General features: G+C 44.1%; 1 protein-coding gene across 2 annotated transcripts in view; it reads right to left on the reverse strand.

Annotated features, from left to right (window-relative positions):
* Window positions 1-21,137, reverse strand: part of LOC147658882 (semaphorin-3A-like) — a 166,204-nt gene that overhangs the window by 74,783 nt on the left and 70,284 nt on the right. For both annotated transcript variants that reach the window (XM_086952064.1, XM_086952063.1), the window contains exons 3-5: window positions 15,406-15,468; window positions 10,268-10,387; window positions 5,463-5,556 (exon numbers count right to left, since the gene is read on the reverse strand). In XM_086952064.1, the coding sequence (XP_086808190.1) occupies window positions 5,463-5,556; window positions 10,268-10,387; window positions 15,406-15,468 (277 nt within the window). The remainder of the gene's footprint in view (window positions 1-5,462; window positions 5,557-10,267; window positions 10,388-15,405; window positions 15,469-21,137) is intronic.

The following is a 21,137-nucleotide window of genomic DNA, read 5'->3' on the forward strand; positions in this document are numbered from 1 at the left end:
AATCTGTAAATACCGATTTTTGCAAGGGTGCAGGGGGTGTCACTTTGACACCCTCTGGCACCCCTGTTTTAGGCTCTTGTGCAATGTGGCACACATACATGCCCTAAGGGCATGTATGTGTGCCACATGGCACAGGTGTACATGCACAGATGTGCATGTACACCTGAATCGGTATTTTACCATGCAATTGTATTGCATGGTAAAATACCGAATCTTGGAGCCCATTAGCAATGTAAATATTGCTACCTACATTGCAATGACACATATTCGGTAATTTTACCGGTCGGTATTTTTACCGAATCGGTAAAATATACAGAATCTGTAAATTTACCGATTCTGTAATTTTACCGATTCGGTAAAATTACCGAATTGGTAAAATTACCGATTATGTGTCATTTTTCAGCCCCTACATCTCCATGGCCATTTACCGGTCGGTAACGGCCGAAATCGGCCGTTACCGGCCAGTAAATGGCCAAAAATCGAGACCTACATCTGGCCCTTAGTGAGCTAGGGACCCACGTCTGGGCATACCCTTCCCACATAGCGTGAACAGCAAAACACACAAGAGGATGGACGGAATGTTGCACAATGGCAAAACATTCAGCCCCAGTCACAGATCTGGATTTAATCCATCGTTATTTTGCTCACCAAGCCACCCCAGTTCAGACATGGCCATATGCAAATCAGTCTTGACCCTGTGCCTCTTGGGAACCGTCCAGCCCGAACTGCCAAGCCATGTCTTTCCTGGAACGGAATCAAGCATCCTAGGACCGGTTTCTGGCTATCAGCCGACTTCAGCCAGGATAGCTTGACTCCAGTGGCTTAGTGAGCAAGGGACCCACGTCTGGGCATACCCTTCCCACATAGCGTGAACAGCAAAACACACCAGATGATGGACGGAATGTTGCACAATGGCAAAACATGCATCCCCAGTCACAGATCTGGATTTAATCCATTGGTATTTTGCTCACCAAGCCACCCCAGTTCAGACATGGCCATATGGTCCAGATTATCAAGAGGAATAATGTCTACAGTTTTTCTTTTAATGTAGTAAAAAATAACAACACACAATCTTGCAGATAAGATACATTTATTTTGCAAACTCCCAGTTTTGTTGTTAGCTTTCAAGTCTACAGTGGACCACTTCCTCCTCAGTCACTTACATGTCTTTTCTACTCTTTTTTAGGGTTGGCATTAGCCAAGATCTTTTATTTTTAATACAATATGCATAATACACATACTTACAGGGGGTGAACAGTCAAAATAATATCGACCTGCACTAATATCCTGTTTTTAATATCGTAGGGACAAAATATCGAAGTCAAGAATATCGTTGACCAGAATATCGACTGCCAGGTAAGTAATATCGATTTTTTTAATATCGAAGTAAATAATATTTTTAGCAAAACTATTGTTGTAAATAATATCGATTTTTTTTAACTTTTATTGTATTTTAGTATGTATTTTATACATATGTTTAAAAAATGTTTACATGTTTTTTATTATTTTTAAATATATGTATTAAATGTTAAGAAAATAATATTTTTTTTAAATAAATGTTGTGTTTTAGTATCAGAGCGGGTTGTGGGTTTATAGGGGAATAGGGTGGGAAGTAATTTAATTATAATTAATATGTTTCTATTTATTGTTATTGATTATTAATTAATTATTAATTGGGAAAAAAATATTATTTTTTAATTTATAATTATATTAATTATAGTTAATTTATATTAATTTGTATGTATTGTTCTTGGTAATTAATTCATTGTAAATTAATAATTAATTGGTAATTATTTTTTTATTAATTGATTAATTGATAATTACATTAGTTATATTATTTTTAATGTGTAGTGCATTGTGGGTTTATAGGGGAATAGGCTGGGAAGTAATTTAAATATAACTAATTAAATAATATGTTTTTATTGTTATGGATTATTAATTTATTGTTAATTAACTATTAATTGGTAATTAATCTTTATTAATTGGTTAATTTTAAATTATATTAATAATAATTAAGGTATTATTAGTTTTTATTTAGTGTTAATGTTAATTAATTATTAATCTGTAATTATTTTAATTAATTAATTAATTGATAGTTAAATGAATTGTGTTCTTTTTTATGTGTTGCGCGTTGTATGTTTATAGGGGAATAGGGTGGAAAGTAATTTAATGCTATTTAAGTAAATATCAATTCAATTTAATAGGTATTTAGTAATACATTTTTTGTTAAATAATTATTATGTTATTTATTTTATGAAAAATATTTAATTGATAAGTATGTTAACTTAACCCCTACGCTATCCAACGCTTTCCCTACTGTTGCAATTTCTGGAGTGGGAATAGTAATTTTTACTCCTACGCTATCCAACGCTTTCCCTACTGTTGCACCCACAGGAGTTGGAATAGTCATTTTTACCCCTACGCTATTCAACACTTTCCCTACTGTTGCACTCACTGGAGTGGGAATAGTAATCTTTACCCCTACGCTAGCCAACACTTTCCCTACTGTTGCACTCACTGGAGTGGGAATAGTAATCTTTACCCCTCCGCTTTCCCTACTGTTGCGTTCTCTGGAGTGGGAATAGTAATTTTTACCCCTACGCTATCCAACACTTTCCCTACTGCTGCACTCACTGGAGTTGGAATAGTAATTTTATTTCCACCGCTATCTAATAGTTTTTGTATTATTTTAGCTAATGTAGTGTATAATTATTTTTTTTTTAATTAAATATAAAAAAACATATGTAATCCATATATTTATTTAATTTGTATTTATATTATTGTTTTATGTATATAGATGTCTTTATAATTTATTTTCAAAAAGTATGTTATTAAAATAAATATTAAAACATGTTAATAAGTAAGTATATATATATATATTATATATTATTTTCGTTATGACACCCTCCGTGCGAGAGCACACCCAATGACAGGAAGGACCCGGCCATACTAGGAAGAGTCCTTTATTTTCAGCAGAAACCAGCATGCCCCAAGGAATATTTCTTTTTGCATTCCCAACGCGTTTCGCAGCTCCTGACGCTTGTTCACGGGACCGGCATGCATGCGGGCAGATGCGAAGGCAACCAGTCCACTATTTCGCCATTTTATCGCCATCAGCTGGGCTTGATTTATCACCGGGAATTGTGGGACCAGTAGTTCCTTCGCTACAATATGACCAATGTTTGGCTCTGCCTCGCACACAGTGTTATAAAACTCTTGACGAGCCTCCCAAAGAGCAGTCAGTTTTGATTGCATGTAAAATATTTGTAGCTATGTTTATTTAAATTCTATGTATTGTTTACTTTATTTAAAAAAAAATTAACTTAAATAAAAAACAACATTTTTGACAACAATATTTTTGTCATCGATATTTTTTTCTCGATATTTTTTTACTTACCATAATGTTGATAGGATGTTGATATTCTTGTATTCGATATTTTTGCTGCAATATTTTTGTAGGTCGATATTGTGACCTTCGATATTTTGTCAGTGATTCCTTACAGGGACCTTTATTCAGAGCACTTCATTGGTCTGCTGTAGTGCCAGTCATATTTTGCTTCCACCCACAACACCCTATAGCATGTGGCACAGGATTAGTCCACTTCTGCCATTGGCTAAACTAACTGTGAGTGACAGCATTCTGCTTTTGCACAACACTCAGATCCTCACAATAATGGGTCTCCTTCAGTGTCAGGGTTACTGGTGCAATGTGTGCTTTTACATAAAAAATACATTTGCTTGTTTTTATGCAATGTGTGACTTCATCCAAATGGTACACAGACAAAATATCGATTTTTAAATATCGATATACAAAAATATCGAAGTTTAAATATCGATGGGACAAAATATCGAAGGTAAGTAATATCGACAGTCTTAATATCGATATTAGTATTATATCAGTAATATCGAAGTTTTAAATATTGATGTCAATAATATCGAAATAAATAACTTTGATGTTACTAATATCAATTTTTAAATAAATGTAGTGTATATTATATTGTATTTATTATGTTTTATTATTTATTTTTAATGTAATTTAATTAAATATTGTCTTTTACTTCTGTAGCGGGTTGTGGGTTTATAGGGGAATAGGGTGGGAAGTAATTTAATTATGTTAAATTAATTATTAATTAGTAGGAATTATTAATTAATTAATTGAGAAATAATTTTTAATTAATTTTAATTAAGTGATTAATTGATAAATATGTTCTGTAGCGGGTTACGGGTTTATAGGGGAATAGGGTGGGAAGTAATTTAATATTAATTAATTAATTAATATATGTTTGTACATATTTTAATTAATAACTAATTGGTAATTAGTTTATATTAATTAGTTAATTAATTAATATAATTTTGTACATATTTATAATTATTAATTAGTTGGTAATTAATTAATATTAATTATTTAATTACATTAATTATAGTAATTTTTTATATATACTTTTTTGTTATTCTTAATTAATTAATGGGGAAAAATAATATTAATTATTTAATTAAATTAATTACAGCTAATGTGCTAATATATTTACTTTATTGTTATTGTTAATTAATAATTAATTGGTAATTAAATAATATTAATTAATTTTGGGTAAAGGAGTATTTTTAGGGTTCAGGGTCAGTTTTCAGTTCATGGGTAAAGGGGTATTTTTAGGGTTCAGGGTCAGTTTTCAGTTTTTGGGTAAAGGGGTATTTTTAGGGTTCAGGGTCAGTTTTCAGTTTTTGGGTGAAGAGATATTTTTAGGGTTCAGGGTCAGTTTTCAGCTCATGGGTAAAGGGGTATTTTTAGGGTTCAGGGTCAGTTTTCAGTTTTTGGGTAAAGGGGTATTTTTAGGGTTCAGGGTCAGTTTTCAGTTTTTGGGTAAAGGGGTATTTTTAGGGTTCAGGGTCAGTTTTGGGTTTTTGGGGTACAGGGATATTTTTAGGGTTTAGGGTCAGTTTTGGGTTTTTGGGGTACAGGCGTACAGGGTAAAAACAAAAAAATATTACATTAAATCAAATAAATAACATTAAAAAAAATTACATTAAATTATTAAGTGTTTTATTTATTTTAAATGTATATGTATTAGTTTTAATTTTGTTTTAATATTTTTATTTAATATTTGTAAAATTAGATGTATTTTAAAATTATTTTTACATTATTTTTAATACATTTAAAAAAACGATATTTTTGATTCCGATATTTTTGTACTACGATATTATTTTTTCGATATTTTTGTACTTACCTTTATGAAGATAGGATTCCGATATTTTTGATGTCGATATTTTTGCTCTGATATTTTTGTATTTCGATATTCTGTCTGTCGATATTATGTCAGACATTCCATACAAATAGCATTCAGAAACTAAACAAGCATTGCCAAAGCCAAACAGTCAATCCCAGATCCATTGGCTTTGCTACTGCATACTATACATTTATTTTTCAATAGTAGTCCAGCCCTCCCTTTCCATGGCCATCGACTCACCAATCAGTGCGGTGGCCACCTGCTGCTGGGGGTCGTAGGGACACTTGCCTTTCCCACACTCTGTCTGTTCCAGCTTGAGTACCGAAGGTCCATCCTAGAAGGAATGAAAACAGGAACAGGTCGGTCTCCGCCACCGCACTCCTCATACGGATAAACGTTGAACCACCAAGCTCTAAAGTCACTAACATCTGTGCAGGCTGGGCCAATCAAGTCATTCCTTGAGAGAGCAAAAACCCCACAGAAAACTAGTTTAAATCCCAGGTCATCTAGGGGTTTCCGGTATTTGCCGTCACGTCCAGCCATAGTCTCAGGATCCTAATAGTTCATACCGCTCACTAGAATCACCCTACAAGAGTCCTACTAGACCGGCCACAGGAGTCTTGGCCCAGACTTTGCTTCCATTAACCTCGGGTTTTCCTGTCCTTTCTGCAAGATGACCCTCAGGAATCCACTATCAATCGTACAATAATCATTAGGGGGTTTATTAACCCCTTCCATGATGAGGCACGGTTGAGCTGTGTTTATGACGAGCTGAGCTCGTCATGAACAATGGGGAAACTCAAAGCTCAGCATAGGAGGGGAAAACTCAAAGCAGCCAAGGTGTTAATGCGTGATGACGCTTCAGACATACATGTGTAGAGCTGGCCCAGTTACACATCGTAATATTCATTGCCTCGAGTCCCAGCCCCCCTTGTCTTTATCTCTCCATCATGGGGGTTCTGCTTCCAGACACAGAGATAACCTGTCAGCCGAAGAAAACTAAAAAAACAACTTCTACCCCAACCCCTAGTGAGTAAAACTCACCCGTTCCTGCTTCCTTTATGAGGTGCAGTCCAAGATCAAAAACGTGCTGCTTATACCAACTCGTTTCATCTTCTTGGGGTGTCCAGGGACACCTGGGTCGGGGGAGGACGCCATCGAAGGAAGCTTCTGTTGACAGAGCCAACAGGGGCGCCATTGACAGAAAAATGAAGCAGCACCTGTCTATAAATGAGGCGGGTGGACCGAGGTTTGTTGGACAGGGTACTCTGTCCCATTTGAGTGGGGTACCCTGTCCTCCTAGCTTTAAATCAGACCTTAAGACCTCACAACCAACAAAACATGCCAACCAAAGTCTGATAATGAAATAATGTACCACCCACCTGCAAATCATAATGCTTCACAAAATTGTGAGAAGGTGCCCAAGCGTTGGCATCACAAATCTCCTAAATGGAAACCCCTTTACAGGATGCTCAGTAGACTGACGCGCCTCTTGTGGAATAATTCTGTACTAGTTCAGCCACCCCCACCATTTGGTAAGTCATTGAAATAGCTCGTCGAGGCTAAGACAAAGACTTGCCATAGATGGACGCAAACCTTGCCCAGGCAAATCGTACTTTACAAATAAATAATCAATTATTTTTAATAATAACTGTCTTACTAGGTACATGAAATACTCTCTGTATAGATTTAATGTATGAAGAAATACTCCCTCATCTGAGAATGGAGATGAGAAACAACTGGCAACCCTAAGTCCAACATGCAATGAAATGTTGGATGAATGTATGGCTGAAGCGCATACTTCAGCCGGGGTGGCAGAGTTTACTAAAATCGATAAACGTCGTCTAAACAGTGATCCAAACTGGAGCAAAGGTGCTAATGCATAAAAGTGTCAGCAGCGTCTAGAGTCCCTGCCTTCTCGCCCTTTGGGCAAGCCTTTTAATCCAGTAAGTAAATATTGATTTACTGTGCAAAATTAATAAAACCTTTATATTTTCAGTCCCAGCATTGATTTTGAATAAAAGCATTTTAAAACATTAAAAGGTGTTTTTTCTCGTTTCGTGCAGAGTGCATGAGTCGAGTTATCTGGTAGGCTTGTTTAATTTTCTGATCTTGAACAGATTGATTTCCTTCTGTTCCTGGAGTTTCTTGAGTTGAATGTGATCCGAAACAAGGCTTTTTAGTTTTAATTAGGCCTGGGCAGTAAATTCCATTCCGTTCGCGGAATTTGCGGAATTTGGGAAATTATGCGTTCCGCGGAGAACGCCGAATTGCCAAAAATTCTGCGATCCTCGGCTTCGCAGAATTTTTTGCTTGTTCGTGCTTTCAAAATGTGTGTTCACAAGATATTTCTCCCTGAGCACGCAAACATCGTTCATGAACAGGAGAAAAGCATCACGAACAGGCAGAACAAGCAATTCCTTGTGTTCGCAGAACTTTTGTATGCGGGCGGAGATTTTCTCCCGTTTCGCGGAGCTTTGTGTAGCGCGTCTACGTAAATTCAGTGTTTGTATTGTATTGGCAGAGAAACACAGATCTGAGACTTCTCTGCAATGTCTGAGGTCGTAAGACCCGCAAATTGAAATTAACTGGCGATGTCGCTTGCTGGGCAGTAGCACAGCAGATGAAGCCAGGATTCGCGTTTGTAGCTGCACAGTTGACAGACGACTGACTTGTCCCGTTGGGCCCAGGATGGATTGAAGTCCACAATAGGCAGTGCGAGCCGTCTCATGTAGGTGATTCTTGTACGAGCCTGGGCTGTCAGTGCTTGCTCGAAGAAAGTCTGAGGTTTGCCCAAGATATAGGAGGCATCCAATGCGGAAAGGTTTGATCGGTGGCGTAAACTTTCCAAGTCCCTTTCAAATCGCAGTTTCCTGTGTGTTCACTGTTTTTTTCCAGGCTGTAACCGGGATGGACTGGTTTTGCAGATTGTAAACTTCTTTTTCAGGGAGGCTTGTGGCCACTTTCAGCTGTGCCAGCCGTGGGGAGCCAGCCTCTTCGAAGATTGTTTGATTTGTGCTTTCAGTGAGGGTGCTGAGGCATGCAGAGTGCTGATGTAATATTTTATTACGTCCCCTTAGCATATAGTATCCAGACAGGCAAGTCCTAGCTGGAGCCTCACTCTGGCTCCGCTGACCCGCAGAGGAAGAGTTAAAACTTTCTTGGAAGAGGATATTTGGAAACTCATGAGATACTTGTTCAGTGCACGGGGGAGGCTAGGTGAGCGTAATTGATGGAGGGGACTAGTTTAGCTCTCAACATTTTTAGGGTGAGTTCAGCGGTTGGACGGTGTAGCTGCTGATTTAAATGTTTCAAGCTGCAAATGATACCAGCTCCCTTGCTTCTTAGGTGTTTTACGTGGGCCACTGGTTTTGCCAGGTCTGATAGCCTGACGCCAAGATAGTTGCAACCCTTGCATGTTTTTATTTGCAGGTCACCTAGGCGCCATTGAGCCGTTTTCTTTCGTAGGTGCTTCCCAAAGATGACTATCTTAGTCTCCTCCTGGTTCACCTCTGAGTTTGTTCTTTTGATTGTACCTGTGGAGTGCATTAGGGCTCTCTGTAGACCAGTCCACGAGTGATCCATTATTACAATGTCGCAATCATACTGGAGGATTCGGAGCCACGCTTTCCCCAGCGTTGGTGTTAGTAGACAGGTACCTTCCAGAGCTTTGGCCAGACCTGCTGTGTAGTGAGCCTGGAAGAAAACCGGATCAGTGTATCTCTATCAGTCATGCTACGTATGTGAGGTCGTTTCTACCTCTTCTCTCACTTGACTTGACACTTGGTCCAGGTTCTGAATTATGGAGGAGGAAGGATGCCTTTGGCGTCTCACCAGAAGGGGCACTGTTTGGGTGGGAGTACAAGCTCACACTGTTGGTTACAAAGGAGGACAGACACCTTCAGTGTCTCACCAGCAGGGGTGCTGTTTGGGGGAGCGTACAAGCATACACTGTGGGTTATAGACTAAGGCTGTGCGAAGTTGACTCTGCTCCGTTCCATCTCATCTCAATTAATAAAACAGAGACCTCACATACCTTTGGTAAAATAACAGGTATCTCTGTCTTTACATGCTACAATGCATACAGTCATTTCACAAAAGTGAAAATGAAAATACAGCAAGCAGTGAGCGAGATGATGATTTTGGGATCCTCCCTAACCTAGGGGGAGAACCAAGCAGATGCCTTGAAAACACATCTTATTGAACGATTCGGTGGTAGTCCCATCCTCTTAGGACCACCCCAAGCACAGTTATGGGCAAAAATACAATCCAAGCCAAAGGCCCTGCAAAGCATTATGGGACGAGAATCTAGAGTGCACTGAATAACTAGACTACATCCCAACTTAACCAGGTAAACCACATCTCAACCACAACACCAGATTCCTATTTAGGCACTCGTTCACATCTCAGCGTAACTATGATTTCAAAGCCCACGTTTGTGAATTGGTCATATGATTTTTAGCTGTAAAGGTAAAGTTGTTTTATCAAAGGGTTGTGGGCGCAGGAGCTAATGATGCTAGTGGCAGAGTCAGGAGTTTTTGCATGAATTCTGTGTGTTCAATGTAATGTGTAGTTAGCAAATCTCCGCCATCTGGTTATTATGGAGGAGGAAGGATGGCTTCACGCGTCTCACCAGCAGGGGCACTGTTTAGGGGAGCGTACAAATTCACACTGCGGGTTATGGAGGAGGACGGATGCCTCCTGTGTCTCGCCAGCAGCCGACAGTGCCTGGTTGACAATAATACCTGGCTCCATTAGCTGTGACGGAAGCATATTTTCATTCCATGCGTCACCATTAGGGGGCAGTGTTTGGATGGGAGTGAAAACCCATCATGAGGGTAAAGGCTGCCATGTTCAGTGCAGCGGGGCTGTGGGGTGGTCTCCTGCACTCTTGGAAGCCTGATCGCCTCTATGCCCACCCTGCCATCCTCTGCCAAGCGCAGGAGAACCCAAGCATATTTATTGACTGACCAGGGCGATCACTCTCTGCAGGAGACACATGTCTCTCTGCAACAAATGTGTACTGGGCTGAACATGGGACTCACCTGATGAAAAATGCTCAGGTCAATGAACGCACACCTGGGGTGAAAAGCGCCGGTTCCGCAGGCAAACAGGTGGGTTTGGTTGTAGAGGTGGAGAACACGAAGAAAATTTGCACAGTCCAACTGAAGGAAAATAAAAAATATAATTGTTGTTATTAAAAGGTAAATAAAATGGTTAATATCCAGTCCTAGGTGCTTGATCATGGGGTTCATCCTATTTCCATGATCGTGACAAATAAAGTGATCTGTCTGTAACGGCAATGTAGTTAGCGGCCCACATGTTAATTTACAAACTAGATCACACCCCAACTTAACCCCTTCTGTGCACGCAAATCTTTCGCGCTGTGCGGGTGTTTTTATTAGTGGGCAGGGCTCAGACAGCCAGAGGCCGTCCTCTGCACACGCCCACCGTCACGCGTGACAGCTCCCAGCAGTCACGAGCATGCAAGGGGTTAATATTACGTTACCTCTCAAGCACGAGGCCATATCTCAACCTAGACACGAGACAACATATCTCTATTCAGACACCAGACCACATCATAGCATAACCAGGAGCTCAAACCTCAAACACCAGACCTCATCTCAATGTAACAAATTAGACAAGACTTCAACCACAAGTCCAGATCACAACTCGTGGAGAAGACCACACTTCAACCGTTTCCCTGCATGTCAACTTACAGACAACAGAGCAACTATCAGACCTTACCCCAAAGTAACAATGGGCACACCTCAACCACAAGTCCACATCACAACTCAAGGCCAAGACAACACCTCAACCATCCCACTGCGTGTCAACTTATAGGCTACAGAGCAATCATCAGACCTCATCCCAAAGTAACAATGGACACACCTCTACCACAAGTCCACATCACAACTCAAGGCCAAGACAACACCTCAACCATCCCACTGCGTGTCAACTTATAGGCTACAGAGCAATCATCAGACCTCATCCCAATGTAACAATGGGCACACCTCAACCACAAGTCCACATCACAACTCAAGGCCAAGACAACACCTCAACCATCCCACTGCGTGTCAACTTATAGGCTACAGAGCAATCATCAGACCTCATCCCAAAGTAACAATGGACACACCTCAACCACAAGGCCATATCTGAACCGAGACACCAGACTGCATCGCAACTTAACTAGGAGGCCACACCTCATTCATGAGACCACATCTCAGCTCCGATGCTACACTACATCTCATCACAACCAAGAGCTCACGTAACCACTGAAAGCACATCTCAATATAAGAAATTGACCACACCTCAACCACAAGACGACATCACAACTTTAGCATAAGACCACACCTTAGTCATCCGACTGCATCTCGGCTTAACCTACGCACCATAATACCTAGACCACATCTCAACTTAGCCAGGAAACCACATCTCAACCACAAGACTGGATTCTTAGTCAGGCAATAGTTCACATCTCAGCTTAACTAAGGTTTCAGACCTCAACCTGGGGACTCCAGTCATCCCATACCAGCTCCATTTCTACATCCACTTTCATCTCTGCCCTATTCCCATCCGCGTGGTGTTTGGGTCTTTAGGGCAACCTGGACCTCAGCTGTGGTTTACTGGTCTTGCGGAATCTGGCCACCAGTGGCTCAGACCTGGCCTTGTGAGAGGCTTCTCATCCCTTGGGTCCACTAGGATCCAATCAGACCTCCATTGGGGCCCCTTCTACCATCAGGATTGTCCCAAAGAGAGGTCCCCCCCCCCCACCACTTCTCTTTGCCAAGGTGGGAGGGTTGTTTCACAGGCAAGTCATGTGTGAACTGCTCTTTTTCAATGAAGATACCTCTCTCTGCAATCTTCCTGAGCACTGATGCTTTCACTTTCCAGACACTCCTCTGCATCACATCCAATCATCTCCCTGCAGACAGAAGTCAATCATTGTAGACTCCACCCACTGGCCACATCCTTGCTTCCACACATAGAGATGCACTGGTTCGGTCTTCATCCAGGCACACTCACACTGACCATCCTGAAGCCTTCAGACTCTGAGAACGTGTCCAACTGATCATGCATTCGCTCTGGTAGCACTGGGACAGTAAACCTACGCGTAGAGTAGCACCAACGTAAGCCACGTTAGCACACTTTTGAGCCTTTGTTGATAAAAGGTGTGCCTTTACTTGACAGAACTGGCCCCACTGCAGCTGAGAATGATACAGACCCAATACTGCCTCTAATACCATAGGGGAAGGTTTGCTGATGCTGTGAGGGTCCCTCTAAGTGGAAGGCAGCGGAAGCATGTCCATACCAGGGGTGGGTCTGTGGTACAGAGACCACCACAAGGTGCCTCTGTATCAGAAGGAGAGCCTCCCCTTGAGTGAAGTAACCCTGGGGTACCCAATGCCGAGGCAAATTTATTCATAAACATTTTATCTGTTGGAAGCATCAACATGAACCTGGTCTACACCCAGACGCAGTTTAGCCCGGACTCTGGTCTGTCGGAGGCTAAGAGTGAGTTCTTTATTTATTTATTAACAAGTTATTTATTAATTTATTACCAGCAAGAGTGTCTGTAGAAGAACATTGCTAAGCGGTTCTCTTAGTGGTGACTTGTAAAGATTGTGAAGGAGTTGGATGGCTCTTAGTGGTGACTTGTAAAGATTGTGAAGGAGTTGGATGGATGGTCGGGGGCGATGGAAATTCACAATTTACAAACATTTATGCAACACTTCTGCATCATGTGTCGTGTGTCTGTTAATGAATGTGTTGCGTATCTTTGTGTGGATGTGTCAAGTATCCCTCTGTGGATGTGTCATTTGTCTCTGTGTGGATGTGTCGAGTGTCTCTGTGATGGTGTGCTGTCTACTCTGTGAGGTGTGTCTCTGTGTGGATGTGTTGTTTGTCTCTATTTGGATGTGTCACAAGTCTCTTTGTGTATGTGTCTCCGTATGGATGTGTTGTGCAGGGCTGGGCGTAGTTCATGAAGTAGCGCTATGCGTAGCTACGCGAAGTGCACTTTGCACTACGCGAGCTACACGTAGCACTACGCGAATTGCATAGTAGCATCTTTGCACTGTGCAAGATGCCGTTTTCAATGATTGCACAGTGCGGACAAGCATCCAGCACTGTGCAATCATTGAAAAGGGCATCTTGCACAGAGCAAGCTGTAGTTTTCTGCAGCTCGGGTTGAGCGGCAGCTTTCTCAATGTGGACTGGTAGTTACTCATCACGAGCGGTCGCGAGCATACGCGACCACTCGTAATGAGAAACCTGACCTCCCCGCGTTGAGAATCTCGCTGGGAGGTTTATTTTCCACGCTTGCGATCAGTAACTTGATGTTCCTGATCACGAACGAGGAAAAAGTCTCGCCAGGATGTCATTTTGCTTGCTCGCGGTCGCCAACTTGACGCTGAGGACCGCGAGCAAGTAAAAAATGACCGCTGCACTACACTACGCTACGCTACGCATGTTTGCACTGTGCTACGTGCAGTTCGCGTAGTGCGAAGTTGCGCAAACTTCGCAAACTACACGAGCGTAGCGTAGTGCTTCGCCCAGGCCTAGTGTTGTGTCTCTTTGAGTGGATGTGGCATGTGTCTTTATGAGATGTGTAGTGTCTCTGTGTGGATGTGTCATCTGTGTCTGTGTTATGTTGTGTGCCTCTGTGTGGGTGTGTCATGCGTCTTTGTGTGGATGTGTTATGCACTTTGGTGTGGTTGTGTTCGGTGTGTCTCTGTGTGAATGTGTTGTTTATTGTTGCGTGGACGTGTTGTGTGTCTCTGTGTGAAAGTGTTCCGTATCTTTGTGAATGTGAAAGTATTTCTAAAGCACAAACTGTTACTTCAAGGAGTGTCCTGGTGCTAATGAGGAGAAGGGTTAAGGAGGGGAATAGGAACATAATGTCAGTTTGAGGGGAAAGATAAGCTTTTAGCTTTTAGCTTTTAGCTTTGATAAGTCTGAGTACCGGGGGGGTTTATTTCATAGAGAGGGATGTAGGAAGGAGAAGGATCTGCCCCCGTCCTTGTCTTATTGATTCGCAAGATTTGTGCTAGACAGAGGTATGCTGAGCGCACATCTCTAGGGGAGTGTATAACCCAATTCTCGCTCGTAGGTACCCAGTGCCTGTCCCTTGTAGGGATCTATAGATGTGGTGTACGATCTTGAAGGTGATCCTCTTCCTGATCGGAAGCCAGTGGAGATCACTGAGTAGTCGCAATACGTGAGTATGACAAGGCCGGCAGAATATTGTTCGAGCAGCTGCGTTCTGAACCAACTGCAGCTTACAATCAGGTAGTCCGGGATGTTGTGTGGAAGTGAAGTGTGTCTCTTTGTGAATGTGTCATGCATCTTTGTGTGGATGTGTTGTGTATCTGTGTAGGTGTGTCATGTGTCTCTGTGGATGTGTCATGCATCTCTGCATGGATATGTGTCTCTGTGTAGATATGTTGTGTATATCTCCGTGTGGATGTGTTGTGTAACTCTGTGTGGATGTGTTGTGTCTTTCTGTGCGGATGTGTTTAGTATCTTTGTGTGGATGTGTTATGTATCTTTGTGTGGAAGTGTTGCGTAGGATGTGGCCTAACTGCTTGGGCGGTCGACCTTGAATCAGGGGAAGTGGGTTTGAGTCTCAGCAAAGACGCTCAACATCCTGTGACTCTGGGCAAATCATTTAATCTCCCTGTGCCTAGCGAACAAATTAATGTGTGAATCAGTAACGCAACTGGTGCTCATGTAAAGCGCTCTGATACCTGATACCTTCGGGTCAAGTTCACGCTATATAAAACTCCAAAGGAAAAAAATCTCTGTGTAGATGTGTCATGTGTCTATGTGTGGGTACCCTGCCAGTGTCTGCAACGCAGATGCAGAGTGGCTTAGCCTCAGACCCATCAAGTGTTTGCTTCTGATCCTCTGTGGGAGTTCCTCTGCCATTACAAGCTGCAGTCTGCCTTTCAGGTGGCTCAGACGGGTGTGCTCCTTGTGTTTTTTCTTCAGTTTATCTGGAGTCCTGAGGTGCATGGGATCTTATGTGCTTGAGCTGCAGCCGTGTGCTGTGTATTTGCTTTAGATACCGAGGCAGGAACCTCAGAGTGTTATATTAAACATTGTTTACTGCATTGTTGGGCAGGACAGGTGTCCCTTTACCCCCTGGCATTGAATGAATACCATTATAGGCAGCCCTCACCTTAGGGTCCTTTCCCGCCATCTGACACTGGTGCACGTGCTGCGGAGTCGGCGGCCAGTGGAGCTGTCACAAGAGAAGAGACACATGAGACAGTTACTCTCTCAGCAGAGACAGTGCGAGCAGCAGGAGCTGATGCATCACTGAATAGAAACAAGAACAAGGCGTCTGCTGAGAACCCAGAACATATCAAGAACACATGGAACCTTTCACAGTGCGGGACTCTACACCCCGGGAGCCTTCTCATGTCTGATCCAAGGGACCATGGCTTCAGTGACAGACTCTACACCCCTGGAGCCATCTCATGTCTGATCCAAGGGTCCATGGCTTCAGTGACTGACTCTACACCCCTGGAGCCATCTCATGTCTGATCCACCGGTCCATGACTTCAGTGACTGACTCTACACCCGTGGAGCCATCTCATGTCTGATCCAGGGGTCCATGGTTTCAGTGACTGATTCTACACCCCTGGAGCCATCTCATGTCTGATCCAAGGGACCATGGCTTCAGTGACTGATTCTACACTCCAGGAGCCATCTCATGTCTGATCCAAGGGTCCATGGCCTCAGTGACTGACTCTACACCCCGGGAGCCATCTCATGTCTGATCCAAGGGTTCATGACTTCAGTGAGCTGGTCTGCGCCATCATCACACTTCACTTCAAAAGTAGTGAGCCCTCGATGTTCCCAACCCTCCCGCCATGGGGCACCGCTTACAGCAACTGTGTCAGTGACTGCAGAGAATATGTCAGCATAGCTCAGAAGAAAGTGTTCATTCATGATGACGGTAAGTCACTGTGACACACCGCAGCTCACTGCGCCCCACTACAACTCAAAGTGACACTCCCTGAACCTCAGTAACATCTAAGTGACTGTTAGTGACTCACTGCACCTTCCAGTAACCCTTCAGTCAGGGTAACTCTCCAAATAACATTTAACCTCTCTCCAACCTTAATGGTTAATAAATGACCTTGAAACCTATCTGATCGCTGCCTCGTTTTGAGGATTTAAAAGAGCCATGGTAAAGGACATAAGCATAAAGACCAACTCCCTCTCTCACCATATTTGCCGACCCCCCAAGATAGCAGCAGTATTTGCAGTATTCTTTGATGAAAAGGAAAAATCACTTGTTGATCAGGTCGCCCATCTTACCCCCCTGAGGACCGAAAATCATTAGTTTTGTGGCAGAACTTTGTCATCATCACCGAAACAGCCCTCCTTGAAAACATTATAGAAACTAAACCCTCTAACCATTCCATCGACCCCATCCCCAGTGACATACCCATTGACTTTTACACCCACACACTCCCCTACTAGACGAGTCTGATAAACCTCTTCCCCAACTAAGGCTCCCTTCTGGCTGCCCTTAAAACAGGACAGGTTACTCCACTTCTTAAGAAACCCCCTGCTGATGTGAAAGATCTTAACAACTTCCGCCCCATCACCAACCTCCCTTTTCTTGCTAAGATTACAGAACGCTGTGTGGCGAAGCAACTTTCCAAGCATATCAAGGTCAACTCCCTCCTTGACAAATTCCAATCTGGTTTTACCCAAGGTTGCAGAACTGAAACAGCCCTACTACAAGTGATCGACGATGCCTTGCGGGTACTTGACTCTGGTGAATCTTGTCTCTGGATCCTTCTTGACCTATCCGCAGCCTCTGACACTGTTAATCACGACTCTCTTGTGAACACCTTAAAGCTAAGAATGGGTTTGAAGGCACAGTGCTCCAATGGTTCGAAGCATTCCTGTCGGGCAGATCCCAGATGATCAAAATAGCTAAGTGCCTCTCTACTTCAATGGCTGTTGGACAAGGCGTCCCTCACGGCTCGATCCTTGCGCCCACACTGTTCAACCGCGACATTGAACCGCTGGGTAATTTAAAAAAATCTGGGATCCATTATCACCTATATGCGGATGACACCCAAATCTACCTAAAAGTATCTTCCACTCATGACGTTTCAATCCTCAACACCGCGCTCAACTCCACCCACCACTGGCTGTCCACTCATCGACTAATACTGAATCCTTCCAAAACAGAATTCCTTCTCCTCTCCTCACTCTCTCCTCCTCCCATCCAATCTTGGATGAACAATCTGAACATTCTCAACAACAAGCCTATCATTGTTGACAGCGCGAAATCTCTAAGCGTCATCCTCGACAAAAGGCTCAACTTACAGTTCCATTTCATTACCATTGACACATTATCAACTGTGCCTTCTCTGGGGGCTTCGGCGCTTCGTTCCTGAACAAGACCTAAAAACCTTGGTCCAATCTTTGGTTCTTTCCAGATTGGGCTACTGCAACTCTCTCCTTACTGGCCCCCCAAAATCCCACCTTTCCCCTCTAAAATCCACCCTCCACTCAGCGGCTCGCTTCGTATGTGGGGCTAAAAGAAATGACCCCATCACACCCATACTGTTGTGTCTTCGCTGGCTTCCTATCGAAGCAAGGTCAATTTACAAGACTGTCCGTATCACCCACAAAGCCCTGCACACCTCCACGAGCCCCGCACACCTCCAAGAGCGCTGCACACCTGCACCCCACGCTTTCTGACTAATAAACTCAGAATCTCTGGAGGCTCTAGACCTTCACGCAATGGCAATGCAACCTACTGCTCGAACCTCCGACCTTCAAAAGAGAGAATTCACGGCTCAACCCTTCTCTGGTGATGCGGCCCGAATCTGGAACTGACTTCCTCCAGCCCTCTGAACCACAGCCTCTTTCCAGACTTTCAAAACAGATCTCAAGACTCTCCTCCTCCAAAGACACTTCCTGGAATAATTCAACCCCTTTCTTGACCCTTCCGGCCACCTGGCACGCACATGAGGTCAACTTGTAAACATGCACTTTACTCCTGTTTTAACCTAAAGATGACACGTTTTATTTTATTTTTTTACAATATAAATATTCAACTTGTTAAAGTTGAAACTGCATATATGTAACTTGTTAGGGAGTTCGGTCTATCTTGTGTACCTCTGCAGCTGCATATATGTAACTTGTTAGGGAGTTCAGTCTTTCTTGTGTACCTCTGCAGCTGCATATATGTAACTTGTTAGCGTGCTAGTTGTATCTTGTGTACCTTTTGTGTCTTACCTGGTTCATTTGTGAAGCGCGCTGACACCTTTGCCCGGGCCCCCAAGAAGAAAGAGGGCAGTGACCCGTGGCCCTCTCGCCTGTAATTATTGTAGTAACAAGACGGGGGCGCGGGCGGGGGCAGCTGGGATCACTGAGGCTGTTTAACATAAACATGGGGGTGCCGCCAGCAGCCCCTACCGAGGGCAGGTGAGCAGAGGGCATCTCCTGTGGGCAGACCCAAGCTGAGCTCCCCCCCCCCCCCCCAGCACAGATGCAGGAGCTGAGATGACACCTGAGAGCGAGGCCCAGGCACCCCCGGGCCTGCCAAGCACCCTTAGACACCTGCAGGGGGCAGACACAGCAGGGTACCAACCCACAGCGAGCCCAGACCCCTCCACCCCCAGGACAGACGCAGGGGCTTCTGAGAGCAGACACAGAGGCGCAGACCCCCCCCCCCCCCCCCACCCCCGAGCACACACCCGAGAGAGACGCAGAACTGAGCACCTGAGAGCAGTCACAGAGGCCCAGACACCCCCGGGCCTGCCAAGCGCCAGTAGATGCCCCACCTGCAGGGGGCAGACACAGCAGGGTACCAACCCACAGCGAGCCCAGACCCCTCCACCCCCAGGACAGACGCAGGGGCTTCTGAGAGCAGACACAAAGGCGCAGACCCCCCCCCCCCCCCCCCGACCCCGGGCCTGCCAAGCACCCTTAGACACCTGCAGAGGGCATCTCCAGTGGGCAGACCCGGGCTGAGCCCCCCCCCCCCCCCTCCCGCGTCCCCACCCCCGAGCACACACCCGAGAGAGACGCAGAACTGAGCACCTGAGAGCAGTCACAGAGGCCCAGACACCCCCGGGCCTGCCAAGCGCCAGTAGATGCCCCACCTGCAGGGGGCAGACACAGCAGGGTACCAACCCACAGCGAGCCCAGACCCCTCCACCCCCAGGACAGACGCAGGGGCTTCTGAGAGCAGACACAGAGGCGCAGATCCCCCCCTGACCCCTGGCCTGCCAAGCACCCGTAGATACCTGCAGAGGGCATCTCCAGTGGGCAAACCCGGGCTGAGCCCCCACCCCCTCACTATAACAGTACAACAATTCTCTATAAAAAAATAAATCAGCTCTCAGTAAACTTTTGGGAGTTTGATGCGTTTCTTCCCACAGACTTAATTCCCTCTCACCTCAGTGCAATGCCACATCCAACCCCTCCCCCCCCCCCCCCGCCAAGCATCTGTTTTTCATGCTCGAGATGTGAACTTTATTAAGACACAACAAAGCCCTAATTAAAATAAAAATGAACAGATTCCCAGCCCAGCAGGGTGGGCATTTCTTGGTAAATGCACCTGGGGGAAGAGGTCGCCTCAAGGGTCAGTCTGGGCACAGGCCTCAGAGTCTGGGCTCCCTGAATGCTTGTGATGCTCTGAATTCCGAAACTTTTCGAACGTCTCTTTATTCTGCAAAGACCTTTCACTGAGGCCAAGTGTTGTTTCTGGCGTCTGCATCCACTTCTAGAGTGTAACTCTACTGAACTCTAGATTAAGGTCCAATCTCTTGAAGACATCAAGGGGCATATTACCAAGGCAGGCGAAATGAAATTATTGCCGCTTTTGCGGCCGTTTTCGGACGCAAAGCGGCGATAATTACATTGCCCTATTAGCAAGCTGTCGCTAACATCAGCTAGCGACAGCTTTTAGGTGATAGCGAGCGGTTTGGGGCCCGCTTTGCATGTCAGCGATATTTATCACTAATGACATGCAAAGAGGGCGTACCTAAACTGTTAGCGACAGAAAGCAGTCGCTAACATCGCTATCACCTATTATCAACGCAGGTATAGCGATGGAAATATTCGCGCTAAGCGTGAATATCTTTGAAAACTAATGCCTGCTCAGACCACTTCTTAGCCTGTATATCCAATGGGAGGTGGATATTCAGGCTAAGACCCTATTGGCGTTAATGCCTGAATATCGCTAGATTCCCAGCGATATTCATGCATTTCACTGCTATCGCCGGATATTTTATCGCTTTAGAGATAAACGTTGCTAATAGCACGTTATCTCTGCGATAAAATCCGGTGATGCGCGGCGATAAAAAAATGTTCGCTAAGCTTATTTAGCGATAACAATCGCTAGTTGTTGATAATATGCCCCCAAGACCCTTAACTCAACACTCCAAGAAACACAGACCTGGCTGGCTAAGAACCATTTAAACTAAACACACTAAAAACAGAATTCCTCTTAATCACCCCTCCCAACCAAACAACGATCATCCGCGAGTGGATGAAGCACCTAACGGCACTCGACCATCAACCTCTCATCATTTATTCCGCTAAATCTCTGGGAATAACCTTAGATAATAAGCTAAACATGCTGAAGCACATCAGCGCTGCAACAAAAGCAGCTTAATACACTAAGAAGATTGAAACCCTTCATACCCGCAAATGACTTCAAACAGGCAGTTCAAACTCTAGTAATTCCCAGAGTTGACTACGGGAGTGCCGCACTCTGCGGTCTACCCAAATCAACGCCCTCTCCTGTCAGAGCCTCAATCAATACAGCCGCCAGACTCGTCACAGGCACCAAACGAAACGGCCACATTTCCCCTGACCTTCAGGCCCTCAACTGGCTACCTTTGGAGGCCAGAATCCAGTTAAAAATCG

Source organism: Lissotriton vulgaris, unplaced genomic scaffold, assembly GCF_964263255.1.
Source record: "Lissotriton vulgaris unplaced genomic scaffold, aLisVul1.2 SCAFFOLD_2725, whole genome shotgun sequence".
NCBI classification, from domain to species: domain Eukaryota; kingdom Metazoa; phylum Chordata; class Amphibia; order Caudata; family Salamandridae; genus Lissotriton; species Lissotriton vulgaris.